The 13,263-nt window shown below is 57.2% G+C and overlaps 1 protein-coding gene across 1 annotated transcript in view; it reads left to right on the top strand.

Moving 5' to 3' along the window:
- Positions 1-13,263, top strand: part of MACROD1 (MACRO domain containing 1) — a 156,637-nt gene that overhangs the window by 1,426 nt on the left and 141,948 nt on the right. The window contains exons 3-4 of the mRNA XM_010838087.1: positions 9,341-9,442; positions 10,549-10,665. Of these exons, the coding sequence (XP_010836389.1) occupies positions 9,341-9,442; positions 10,549-10,665 (219 nt within the window). The remainder of the gene's footprint in view (positions 1-9,340; positions 9,443-10,548; positions 10,666-13,263) is intronic.

Raw genomic sequence — 13,263 nt, 5'->3', positions numbered from 1 at the left:
ATGAGTCCCAGGGCTGGACTCTGGGCCAGAACAGAAGAGGGAAGGCAGGCAACCTGATCTGCGGAGCCTGAAATAGCCCGGGCTGCTAGTCTAGCTGCCCCTGCCCTTCGGGGCATGCTCCTTGGCCTCCTGTGACCATTCCCGGCTGGATCGCCTTTCAAAAGGGCAGGGACGGCTGCTCATTGGCTGGGACTTGCGGTAGCGAGGGTTCAGCCAATGGGGCTGGGGAGGCAGGCCTGGGGCGGGCCGCGGTTGAGGGTTAGGGGAGGCGTCCTCTGGGATTGGAGGTAGAGTTCAAGATGAACTACTCCTGTCGTTGAGTTGCAATGCCTTCGCTGGGATCTTAAAGCTCCAGCCGGAAGCACTTGACTTTGCTCCCGGGGCAAAAGGAGTGCTTGTCACCCCTTCAAGCCCTGGCCCCCGAACATCCAGGGTCAGGGTGGGGAGTGGGGAGTGGCTCCTTGGCACGGGGACTGTCCCCACAGGGAGCCCTGATTTCCCTTCTTCGTCAGAGAACAGCATCCCAGGGTGGTGGGAAGGAGAGCTTGGAAGGCTGGAGGCCCAGACACCTGTTCCTGGGTCTGCCGCTTTCTGTAGGATCCAGCTCTCCGCCCCTCCCACTCCTTGCCGGCGCTGAAAACTTCCAGACCTCTTGAAGTTGATGGGCCAGGAATTCCCAGGCTGCTGTGGTGTCTGTCTGCTAGGATTTGAGATTTCCATTCATTTGGTCCGTTTTTATCCAGCGCCTTCTGTGTGGCCAGCACTGCCGTGCTGGGGAGAGAGGCGGGGACCCTCCCCTCATGGAGCTCAGGTGAAGAAGCAGGAGGATATGTTAGGGCACTGAGACAATGCCCAGTAAAGGTCGGTGCTTGAAGAAGACGTGGCGGGCAGGGCTGCCTGAGCTCCCGAGTTCATGCAGGCAGGGGCAGTGTGGGGAGGCTGAGCTCGTCCCAGGAACCCCAGACCTAGGTGGAAGCCCCACCCCACCAGAAGCCATTAGGTGGTAGTTTGTGGGGGTGACACAGAAAGATCGTGTTTTAGTTATCTGTTGCGGCTTGGTAACAGGCTACCAGGACACTTAGTGGCTTGAAACAGCAAACGTTTGTATTATCTCTCAGTCCCTGAGGGTCTGGAAGCTGGGAGTAGCTTAGCTGGGTGGTCAGGCTCAGGGTTTCTCAGGAAGCGGGGATTTGGTTAGAGGTAGAGAGGGCCCTTCCCAGGGGCCTTGGTCCTGTGAAGTGGCTGCTGGCTTAAAGGCCTCTGGTCCACATTCAAGGGGAGGGGAATTAGTGTCCACCTTTGGAAGGGATGAAGATCAAAGAATTGGGGGCGTATTTTTAAAACCACCACACTGGGAGACTGCCTCAAGTGGCTTCTGCCTCTGATTAGGGTTCAAGCTTTGATCTTTTATTTATTTATTTGACCGTGCTGCTCAACTTGCAAGATCTCAGTTCCACGACCAGGGCCTGAACCCAGGCCATGGTAGTGAAAGCTCAGAATCCTAACCAATAGGCTGCCAGGGAACTCCTGGAGAAGCTTTGATCCGGGAAGATCCCCACACTATTTCTTCATTACATTCATTTACATGTTCAGCTGAGTTATATTGTAAAGTACATCAAGTGTACAGACCTTAAGTGTACAGTTGGTGTACTCTTTATTTTTTGGCTGCATGGCCTGTGAGATCTTAGTTCCCTGACCAGGGATTGAGCCCGGCTCCATGGCAGTGAAAGAGCCAGGTCTTAACCGCTGGCACGTGTTGCTCAGTTGTGCCCGACTCTTTGCAACCCCATGGACTGTAGCCCACCAGGCTCCTCTGTCCATGATGATGCTCCAGGCAAGAATACTGGAGTGGGTTGCCATGCCCTCCTCCAGGGGATCTTCCTGACCCGGGGATCGAACCCACATCTCCTGCACTGCAGGCAGATTCTTTACCACTGAGCCACTGGGGAAGCCCCTCACCTCTGGACTGCCAGGGAATTGCTGCAGTCGGTGTACTTTTACGTAGGTATCCAGCTGTGCAACCGCTGCTCTGGTCAGTAGGTAGAGCACTGCCATTGCCCCGGAAGGGGCTCTTTCCTTTGAGCTGTAAGGGGTAAATCAGTACCCGTTACAGCTAATCTTTCTTCTGTCTCTTCATTTTGTTTTCTCTTGAACTTCATGTCAGCAGAGGCACACACGCAGCGTGTAAGGTCCTTTTGCTCGACGTCTGCGGGATCCACCCACATTACTGTGTGCCAGCGGTTCGCTCTTCCTCGTTGCTGGGTGGCATCCCGTGGTGTGGCACAGTTTTACGTGCAGTCTTCTTGTAGCCACTTGGTTTCCAGTTTGGGACATTTGGGAGTAAAGTTGCTCTGAATATCCTTGCACGTGTCTTTGATGGACACATGCTCGCCTTTCTGTGGGGGATATACCTACAAGGGTGGCTAAACTCTTGTCTGTGCCTGAGATGATCCTCTCTCAAAGACTGGCACATAGTAACCAAACTCACAGGAGACTAATGCATAGTTCAGAGGGTTGAGGTGCCGTTCATGGTGGGAAATAGAATAGCAGCGGATCTGGAAACTCATGTGCGCCTGGGCAGGGCCTCCACTCCCTGTGGAAAAGCCATTGTTGTTCGGTCGCTAAGTCGTGTCCAACTCTTTGCGACCCCGTGGACTGCATCGCGCCAGGCTTCCCTGTCCGTCACTGTCACCTGGAGTTTGTTCAAATTCATGTCCATTGAGTTGGTGATGCTATCTAGCGATCTCATCCTCTGCCACCCTCTTCTCCTGCCCTCAGTCTTTCCCAGCATAACTGTCTTTTCCAGTGAGTTGGCTCTGGAACTCACTGGAATTAACCATCAGGTGGCCAAAGCTGAGCTTCAGCTTCAGCATCCATCCTTCCAATGCATATCCAGGTTTGATTTCCTTTAGGATTGACTGGTTGGATCTCCTCGCAATCCAAAGGATTCTCAAGAGTCTTCTCCAGCACCACAATGTTAGAAGCCAAGTTGTAGTCTGAAGTTTGTTCAGCAGCATGTGCTCTCAACTAGGGAGATGGTGGAGTGACTTGGAAGCAGATCCCGTTGTCCTGAGCACACCCACCCACCTTCCTCGGGCAGTTGCTCAGTGTTTCAGCCCAAACACAGAGCTGAGTGCCTGCTCTGGGCCCCAAGGGCAGCAGCCTCAGTTCATGGTCCAGTGGGTCCTCTGGACAGATGGCCACATTTGGCCTGGGCTCTGTGCATTCCTTTGTTCTGGCTTTAGGCTGACAGCCCACGTGTATGGACCTGTTTTCTCTCTAAATAAGTAAATACCATCAGGCTGGATCTTCCACCCAGGAGACATTCAGTCTTTTTGAGAGATCTCTGCAGTATCTAATTTCACTGGCCACGGGTTAATTCTTTTAGCCTAATTTCCTCAGTTCTAGGATGCCTCATTATCCCCACCCCAGGTTATGCCTTTTCATTAGAAAGAGTGTGGAAACAGTCCTGCTATAAGGTGTGTCAGTGTGAGGGGGCTTAAGGTCAGGCAGTGGGGGCTTTGTCATCACAGGAGGGGCCTGGCCTCCAGAAGGGCAGGTCCCTTCTGGCCTGCAGTAGGGGTGGAGCTGTGTGCTAAAAAGAGAATGGACTTTGGTGTCATCAGACACGGCAAGCCCCAGCACCACTGCGTCCATGCTCCCTGAGCCTCAGGTTCCTCATCTGTAAAATGGGACCAACAGCACCCGATTTGTAAGTTGTGCTAGGATCACGTTAGAAACCGTTTTGTATACAGCAGCCAAGGGTCCCCAGCGGCCCCCCTTCCTTGCCACCTCTCAGGTCTGTCTCCTCTCTCTGCTCTGTTCTGGCCCTGGAGACACTGGGCTCATGTAAACCTGTCTCCGCCATGGTCTTGAGTGCTAGAGCCCTGACCCACTCCTTCTCCCTGGGGCTCGGGATCAGGCCCATGTGTTCCAGCCTGTCTGCACAAGGCGGGGCGAAGCCTGATTTCAACCCCTGTGGGCTTTTGCGCAGAATGGACAATTCATCTGATTGGACTGCTGAACTGGGAAAATTTCCAAGCACACCTGGGAATTGGGGGGCCTCTCCCACCTGTCTTCTGGGAAAGCAGCCTTGGCACATGCCAGCGCAGGGGGGTGGCAGGGGGGCCTAGGAGGGTAGATAAGCTCCAGCGTGCCTCGTGCTGTCTTCCCATGGCTCCTCGTGCTATCTCCCCATGGCTCGTGCCACAGGCTTTGACGAGCACCTGCTCTCCGGGGACGGGGAGCCTGGGTGACTAATGCCCCTGCCGCAGGGTTCCCAGAGCCCAACCCTTATCAGCCCTGCCCACCTGGCCTTCTCCAGAAGAGAAGGTGCTCACCAGCCGACCCTCAACCTTTCCCAACACCGTCGGGAAGCGCCATAAAGACACTTCTTAAAACACATCATTGAATTCCTGTTCGCCCACTGCACTTTATGGTTCTGGCACAACCTGCTTCCTACAGCTCAGCTTTCGTGCCTGGGAGCTGCTGAAAGCTTCGTCTGGGGTCAGACATCCCCATCAAACTTTACTGCAAACATCTTTTTTCCAGCACCTGTTTCACTGAGCTGTGAAATACTCTCACCTCTCCAAAAAAGAAAGAAAATTAAAGCGTATGTTGTACATCTTTTATAAGAAAAATAAAACTCACTTGTGCTTTAAGTCTGCACCTGTGCTTCTGGCAGAGGGAGGTAGTGCGTGTCAGAAATGCGTGGGGTGGGACTTCTCTGGTGGCCCAGTGGGTAAGACTTCTCGCTCCCAATGCAGGGGACCTGGGTTCGATCTTTGGGCAGGGAATTAGATCCCACATGCCACAACAAAGACCCAGCACAGCCAAATAAATAAAAATATATATGAAAAAAAAGACATGCGTGGGGCGCATGCCCACCCTAGGGTCCTGCCTCTCCTCCTGGAGCAAGTTGAGGGAGCCTGGGGGCAGCCCCCCTGGCAGGTGAAGCTGAGGCCCTAAAGACAGTGCTCGGGTCCTCAGCTGGTTTCTCCTCTCCCATAAATCGGACTAGCACCGCCTGTAGCTCTTCCGGGTCACCACTTTGCTCTGGAGATGTACGAGGACTTGGCACCCCGCACACCGGCCCTAGGAGGTACGCACTTGGGGACCACAGACCGGAAGGGCAGGCTGACAGGTGTCCCCAGGGCTGGCACCTAGACCGCTGGTGGCCACGCAGGCAGCTCTGGCAGTCTTCATTGGCTGTCTCTGGGAAGTAGAGCTGTGTTTTGGTCTTTGCTGGAGAGAAGGGGGGCTGGGGGGGCTGGGAGTCACTCAGAGCAGGCCCCGGGTCCTGGGGGGGACAGTGCAGGACAGAGCCCTGGGCCAGCTCCTGCCCTGGGTTCCTTCTGCTTGCCTGTGACCAGGGCCAATTGCTCAGCTGCTTTTGTAGAGCAAGGTGGTGGTCTCTGCCAGTTGGTGTCTGCTAGGGGACATGAGCCATCTCTGGGTGCCTGAGGCTGCCCCAGCTGGAGGAACTCCGCTATGGGAGTCCTGTGGGGTCGCCTTGGACCAGCCCCTCCGGTGTCAGCATGGGCTTTCGTTGGCCACAGTCCAGCCGGCTGTGAGCACTGGTACTCGAGTACCCTGAGACCTCAGAGGGGGACTTTGGTCACAGTTGTGCAAGATGACAAATATGGGGACCCAAAGAACTTAAAAGGGCTTTCCTGTGGCTCAGATGGTAAAGAATCTGCCTGCAATGCAGGAGACTTGGCTTCGATCCCTGGGTCAGGGAGGTCCCCTGGAGAAGGGAATGGCAACCCACTCCAGTATTCTTGCCTGAGAAGTCCGTGGACAGAGGAGCCTGGCGGGCTTCAGTCCACGGGGTCGCAAGGAGTCAGACAGGACTTAGCGACTGAGCAGCAGCAGCAGATCTCACCCCCAGGAAGGAGTGAGTGTGTCTGATGTCTGGATGGCGCCCGACAGCTTCCTCTGCGTTTTCACAGCCACCTTCTCGCTCATAGCAAGCTCGGGTGCTGGGGAGGGCCTTCCTCACCCCCGTTCTAGAGATGAGAAAACTGAGGTGGGGAGGGTGAGTGCCTTGCGCATGAACACGACAGTCGGAGGGCATGAACCCAAACCTGGGGGGCCGAGGAGCAAGAGCGGAGTGGAAACCCCCGCACGGCCGGGCCCTGGGCCAGTAGGGGCCTTGGACAGCTGGGGAGGCACCCAGAGCCTAGCTTTTGCTCTCCAGTCCAGCTGCTGTAGATCTCGCTCCATTCCCCACGCAAAGGCTCTCTCCTACATCAAGGCTTTTGAACGTGCTGCTCCCTCCTCCCAGAAGACCCTGTCCTTTCAGCAAACTTGCCCTCAGCCTTCAGGTCTCAGATCCTTGGTTCATTGATTCACCTCAGGGACCCTCACATGTGCCCTATGCTGTGCCCAGTGCTGGGAATCCAGCATAAATACGACCGGTCCACATACGGCCAGGGTCAAGCAGAACACAGATGGTAGGGCAGGCAGCTATTCTGGGGAGGGGGAGGGCCACGAGGAGGGGGCAGTAAAGGAAGACCAGGCGGGAGGCACAGCAGGCGCAAAGGCCCTGAGGCAGGCAACAGCTTGGCTGCTGGGGGATGGAAGGCTCAGGGTTGAAGTGTGGTAGGGAGGGTAGCATGGGAGGAGGTTGCGGAAAGAGGCGGGCTCTCCAAGCATGGGTAAGCACCTGGAGTTTGAGCTGAGCTTTGCACCGAGAGACTTCTGACTGAGATCTCTGGGCTGCTGTGTCAGGGTGGGCACCGGGAGTCAGCTGGGAGTGGGGGCTTCCGGAGGGCACTGCTGCTGCTGCTGCTAGGGAGCAGTTAATGATGGAGGCTTGGCCCTGGAGGGGATAAGCAGAAGGCCTGGCTTCCGTGGTGTTGTGGGGATAAATCTGACAGTCTGCAGATGGATAGAAGGGGGAAGGAAGAGAAAGGAAAGACCCCTGGTTGGGGGCCCCAGCAAAGTCTGGGGCCACCCACTGAGAAGGTAGGAAGGACGGAGGGGTCCCAGGTTCAGTTCTGCACGCAGAGAGTTTGGGGATGAGAGCAGGCTGCAGGCTTTGGGGGGCAGTTGCTCAGAAGAGATGAGAAGCTGGGGGTGCACCCGGGATTTGGGATGCATGGAACTGACGTGAAGACCGTGGGAGAGAGACTTCCCTGGTGGTCCAGTGGCTGGCACTGCCTTCCAGTGCAGGGAGGGTGTGGGGGGTGTGGGGGGTGTGGGGGGTGTGGGGGGTGGGGGGGGTGTGGGTTCCACCCTTGAGCTGAGATCTCACATTCCCTAGGGCCAGAAAGCCAAAACGTTTTTCAAAAAAGCCAGAAAGGATATTGTAACAAACTCAGCAGAGACTTTAAACATGGTCTACATAAGAAAAAAAAAATCTTTAAAAGAAAAGAGGGTGTGGATTAAGGAAGAAGGGAGGCCACAAGGAGGCTGTGGAGGGCCAGGGAGCGGCCTGGGGCCAGGAGGCGGGGTCCAGAGAGGGAAGGAGGGGTCTGGGGTGCTGAGCACACAAGGGAGTCCAGAAAGGGCCACTGAGTGAGTTCAGGCGGCCAGCATGGTGCCTCTGACCTTGGCCTTGACAGAGAGGTGGGGCTGGGGGGAGGAAGACGTGGAGACAGAACTTAGGCGGTGGAGGAGAGCGGCAGAGAGAGGAGGCCACAGCTACAGTGCGTGGCATGCGGGGTCGAGGGAGGGTTCTGTTTTCGTAGAGCGGGTACAGGAGAAGGTGTTTGAGGGCAGCCTGGTGGAGGGGGAGCGCAAGAGGAGTCCTTGGGAGGTGAGCTGGGCAGCATCGGCTGGGAGGATGGACCTTTGTGCCCACTGACCCGAGAGAGGGAGAACGCGATGTGGGCAGGTGTATGTGTGTGGGGGAAGGCAGCACCCCATAGCTGTCTGACTGGGAGGAAGAGTGGAGGAGGCTTGGAGAGGGAGAAGGGGGAGGAGGGACTCACTTCCAAAGCAGCAGCTGCCTTGGCCACCTGGGGGAGATGGAGAGTTTAGAGGGAGCCTCTGCTAAGTTGGTAGGAGTTTTCTCCAGTGATTTGCCGCTCCTGGGGCAGACCGGACACATTGGGGGTACTTCTTCCAGGAGGCTGGTCCGGCCTCCTCTCTGCTCGGTCAGGCCCCAGACCTCACCTTGCCTCCCAGCGTGGTTCGTGTGTGCGTGCTAAGCTGCTTCAGTCAGATCCGACTCTTTGTGACCCCGTGGACTGTAGCCCACCAGGCTCCTCTGTCCATGGGATTCTCCTGGCATGAATACTGGAGTGGGTTGCCATTTCCTTCTCCAGGGGATCTTTCCGACCCAGGGATCAAACCTGTCTCTTATGTCTCCTGCATTGGGTTCTTTACCGCTGGCGCCACCTCGGAAGCCTGGTGCATGGTGGGAGCTCAGTAGAAACCTGTTAACCGACTGATGTGTGTTCAGACTGCCAGGGAGAGGCAGAGCCTGGATGGAGTGGTGGAGGGGAGCGGGTTGACTGAGCCCGGCTGCCCTGGTGGCCTCGGGCCGGCAGGGGGAGCCCACGAGCTGCAAGCCTGGACCTCCGCTCCCCTGCCTGGTGTGGCCCAAAGGGAAGACCAGGCCCAGCAAGGGGAACCAGCCTGGGTGGACCCAGAGTCTGTGAGTGGATGAGGAGGGCCTAGCTTCCCGAACTCAAATCACTAGCCGTCTGACTACAGGTGGCCTCCTAACCTTCCTGGGACCATTTGCTCATCTGTAAAATGGGGATGATTCCAGCCATGCCCTTGAGTCAAACAGGGGGACACCCCAGTGGGGCATCTGTGGGTAGGGAGCCTTCTGGCAATGCAGGGGCCGTGCCGCAAACAGGTACCACACCTACTTGGTTCTGCCGGCCTGTGAGGAGGATGGTTGTCCTGGTTCCCTGTGTCCCGCTGCCTACACATAACAGCAATGATGATGTAACTGATTGATGATGTAACTGATTCAGTGCCACCAACCTGCCTGGCCTTAGCATGTATGAGTAAGCTTGAAATCACTCTGCAAGGGCTGTCTTAATCCCCATTCTATACATGAGGATACTAGGGGCTCAGAGGTGTGGAAGCAGCTGGCAATGGGAGAGTTTAATTCTGAACCCCTGAGAGACACCCTCCACCTCCATGAGCCTCAATTTCCCTTCCTAACAAAGGGGGTGGGGCAAGCTCTTCCAGGGGACCCTCCTTCCGCATGCCCTCCCCTTGAGCTTGCGGAAGGGTGAATGCACAGGGCTGCTTTGCATCCTTGGACAAAGCGAGCCTTCTCTGGACGGCAGACAGGAGACCTGTGGGCGGTGGGGGGGGGGGCCCTGGGCTGCTCCCCTCCCCACCCTCCTGACTGTCCCGCCCCATCCCGCTGCAGCGTTTCTGAAGGGCCTGAGTGACAAGCAACGGGAGGAACATTACTTCTGCCGGGACTTCGTCAGGCTGAAGAAGATCCCGACGTGGAAGGAGACGGCGAAAGGTAGGCCCTGATCTGGGGACCCAGCTGGCTGAGCGTGGTGTGGTCCCTGCAGACCCTTGTCTGGGGAGAATTGTCCAGACAAGGCCAAAGAGAGGAAGGGTGGCGGCATTTATGAGTGCTTGCTCTGCACCGGGCACTTTGAAGCGTCACCTCTTTTCATTATTAACACAGCCTGAGGTAGGTTTGGTAGTTTGTTGAAAAATGATTTCTTTCTTTCTTAAAAAAATATTTATTTGTTTGGCTGCACCAGGTCTTCGTTACGGCCTGAGGGAGCTTTGGTTTTGGCTTTAGTGCAGAATCTTAGTTGCAGCATTCCAGATCTAGTTCCCTGATTAGGGATCGAACCTGGGCCCCCTGCACTGGATGTGTGGCGTCTTAGCCACCGGAGCCCCAGGGAAGTCCTTGGTTTGGCTTTTATCCCCGTTATGTCATTGGGAAACTGAGCCTTAGACGCGTGATGCCATGGCTGCTAGAGCCGGGATTTGCCGGCCTGGTGCAGTGGCCTGCGGGTCAGCGTCCTCATGAGGACCTCAGCCCTGCACGTTGCAGAGCTGGTGACCAGGAACCTGGGCCAAGTCACGTACTGCTCCCAAGTCTCAGGTGTTTGTTGTTGTTTAGCTGCTAAGTCGTGTCCGACTCTTTTGCAACCCCATGGGCTATAGTCCAGCAGTCTATGGCTCCTCTGTCCATGGGGTTGTCCAGACAAGAATACTGAAGTGGGTTGCCATTTCCCTCTCCAGTGGATCTTCCCGACCCAGGGATTGAACCCTCCTCTCCTGCATTGGCAGGCAGATTCTTTGCCACTGAGCCACCTGGGAAGCGTTAGGTCTGGGTGACCCAGTGTGTAAAACGGGGATGGATGGCAAGGCTTCTCTACCTGTGTGTAGCATTGCTGTGAAGATTCAAGGAAATGAGTGTGTGCTGCACACAGGAGTAGGCGCTTGGTCAGTGTGAGCTGTCCTCAATCGGGTCATCGGTCCCTGTGAGGCACCCTGCCTTTGGAGGCAGAGGGCGGTTGATGGGGGTTTGCCTGACCAGGGACCCTGGTGGCTCGCTCCACCATGGGGGCCTCCCCGTGACCACCCCTCGGCCTCTGCTTGTTCCAGGGGTGACCGTGAAGGTGGAGGAGCCCAAGTACAAGAAGGACAAGCAGCTCAACGAGAAGATCTCCCTGTTCCGAGGTGACATCACCAAGCTGGAGGTGGATGCCATCGTCAACGCCGGTGAGTGGGGCCTTTGGGCCGGGCCTGAGTCCGAGACCCCGGCGGCCGCCTCGTCCCTGTGCTAGGCCTGCTCGGACGCCACCTGGCTCCAGTGAGGCTCTGGTTGCCACTTGAGGGGGGCCCGCTGGTGCCGTGGATGCCTCTCCCCGTGGAAAGCCTGACCTGCCGTGTCAGGGATGCCTTGGCTGAGCTGCCTCGAAGCTCTGAGACCCATTAGCAGCCGGGAAGGGAGAGAGCTGGGCTGGAATCGCGCAGGGCGGCCCTGCCAGGAAGGCAGAGGCCAGAGGGTGTGGTCCGACCTCGGGGGCTGCAGATGGCCCCGAGCACTGCTTTTCTTCCTCCGCCTCCTGCCCACCCGGCCCCGCTCTGAACGGGGAGCGGGCGAGGGAGCACGTCGGGGAGCGTGTCGGGGGAAGGGTAGGGGGCAGAGGCCCTGTGCCCATGCTTGGCTCCCTGCAGCATCTTGCTGGCTTGGCCATTTCTTGTGATGTGTTGAGGAGTCTGCTGTTTCTCTCCCTTCTCGGGAGCAGGAGAAAGGTGGTTGTAATCCTTCCAGGTGGTGGTTGTCTGGCCGAGGTCAGGAGTGGGGTGTCAGGGGACGGTCAAGTCCAGCGGGTACTCACATGGTTCAGGGGACAAGGGCAAGTGGGATCTGTACTCCCCTCCCCCCACTGTGGCACAGGCGGCACAGGAAGGAGCCTCCTTGTTAGAGAAAGGTTCGCAGACCTGGGCGGACCCTCTTGTCTGGACTTCGATTCATAGGGAACCTCTGCTGTGTGAGCCCCCCCGGCCCAGCTGCGCAGTCTCGGGCACCCCAGGAGGGTCTCGAATCTCCTTTGTCTCACCCTTGGGCTTGCAGCCATTGGCGGACCCCAGAGCTGCCCGGGGTGTGGAGTGGCGGAGTGACTGGTTCTGGGTGGTGCCCATGCTGCGCTGGCTAAGTGACAGGGCTCGAGAGACCTGGGGAGAGGGGCAGCTTGGCCCCTCGGCGCCTGCGTGTCAGTGGCTGGGGCTGTCCTTCCGGCAGTGGCATTGCGAGTGCGTCTCCTCGCTGGTGTTCGCAGACCTGTATGGCCACAGGGGTGTTCCTTCCCCCCACATCGCCTGTCTCAGGGCACAGGTGACCAGTCACGGGAAGGCAGGAGTTCTGACTCGGAGCAGAAGAGGTGGGATTTCTGCTCTTGTGTTTCTCTCGGGCCACTTGGATGGTGGGTGCAGGGAGGTCTCCACGTGAGGGGCTCAGGGCTAAGACAAGTCATAGTGGCCCAGAGGAGAAGGGTCTTTTTGCTGCCTGGACCCTGGAGGGCTGGTCTGGGGTGGAAGGACCAAGCCGTGGGGCCCCGGCTGAGGGGACAGTGCCACAGCACTGTGAGGCTGCCCTTCCTGGTGCCCTTGGCCCTGCAGTCACTGGCAAGGGTGTGCGAGGTGCCCCGCTGATGTTCTGGTTCCGTCACTATGTCGTGTCCGACTCTTTGCGACCCCATGGACTGCAGCATGCCAGGCTTCCGTGTCCTTCACTGCCTCCCGGAGTTTGCTCAGGTAGGTTGGCCAAAAACTTTGAGTTTTTCCTTAACATCTTATGGAAAAGCCCGAGTGAACTTTTTGGCCAACACCATGCCCTTCTTTCTGAGCTGCAAAGCAGCCAGAGGGAAGCGTGGGACATCTTGTCACCTCCTTCACAGCCAGGTGGATGGTTGGTGGCGGGAGGGAGGGTGTGGGAACCAAGGCAGGGTGTTGGTGGGAGGCAGATAGAGCAGGCTGGGGGCTCTGGAGTCTGCTCGAGGTTGTAGGAATTAATGGCTCTTCCCGAGCACCCCCGTGCCTGGCCAGACTCAGAGGGCAGCGGCTCTATCGGCCTCTCGTGCCCTCTGGAAAGCACTTTGGCCCTGGCTTCATTTGATTCTCCAGAACTGGGGGCCGGCAGTGTTTGCCACACCTGTCTGGGGACTCGCCTTCTCTGTGGACTTTCCTGGGCTTGCATGATGGGGTAGGTAGTGGGAACCCTGTTAGGAGCTGACCCTCATGAACTGTGATGCTCACGCAGCAGAGCTCCCACATAGAGCCGGCATCCCCTGAAGACCCTCCCTCCAGGTCTTCCCGGCCAGGTGTTTGAGTGGCCTTGGCTCTGATCGGATCTCAGGGGTCCTTGGTAGTTTGGGGACCCTCCAGCGTCCTCCCTGAGCCTTGGCTCAGCCTGCGGCCGCCGCCCACCAGGGGGCAGCAGAGATCGCGGTTCCCGCGCCCTCCAGAGCCCGTAAATCAGCGTGTTTATTAGCGGAATAAAAGTCGCGGCAACGCGGGGCTTTTCGGGGCTGCATAAATCTGGTCTATGCCTCGTGAAACCCATATGTGCTTAATTCATATGTAAAGTTTCAAGCAGGAAAAGAATACGTGTCCATTAAATTCTATTTGACTTGATTATACTCATTAGCCGTGAATAATTGCTTCTCAGCGCCGACCGCCGAGCCGCCACAATGAGCAAAAGGAGCCCAGCAATTATCTCTGGGTGGGAATTTTTAAATTTTTATTTTTGAAGTCAAGGGCAGCGTTGACCCGGCTGGGATCGGTGGCCCATGGGGAGCTGTGTGGGTCGGACAG

Source organism: Bison bison, unplaced genomic scaffold (genome assembly GCF_000754665.1).
Source record: "Bison bison bison isolate TAMUID 2011002044 unplaced genomic scaffold, Bison_UMD1.0 scf7180017864089, whole genome shotgun sequence".
NCBI lineage: Eukaryota > Metazoa > Chordata > Mammalia > Artiodactyla > Bovidae > Bison > Bison bison.
The sequence above is the reverse complement of the archived record's forward strand: the minus strand, read 5'-3'. Positions and strand labels throughout refer to the sequence as shown.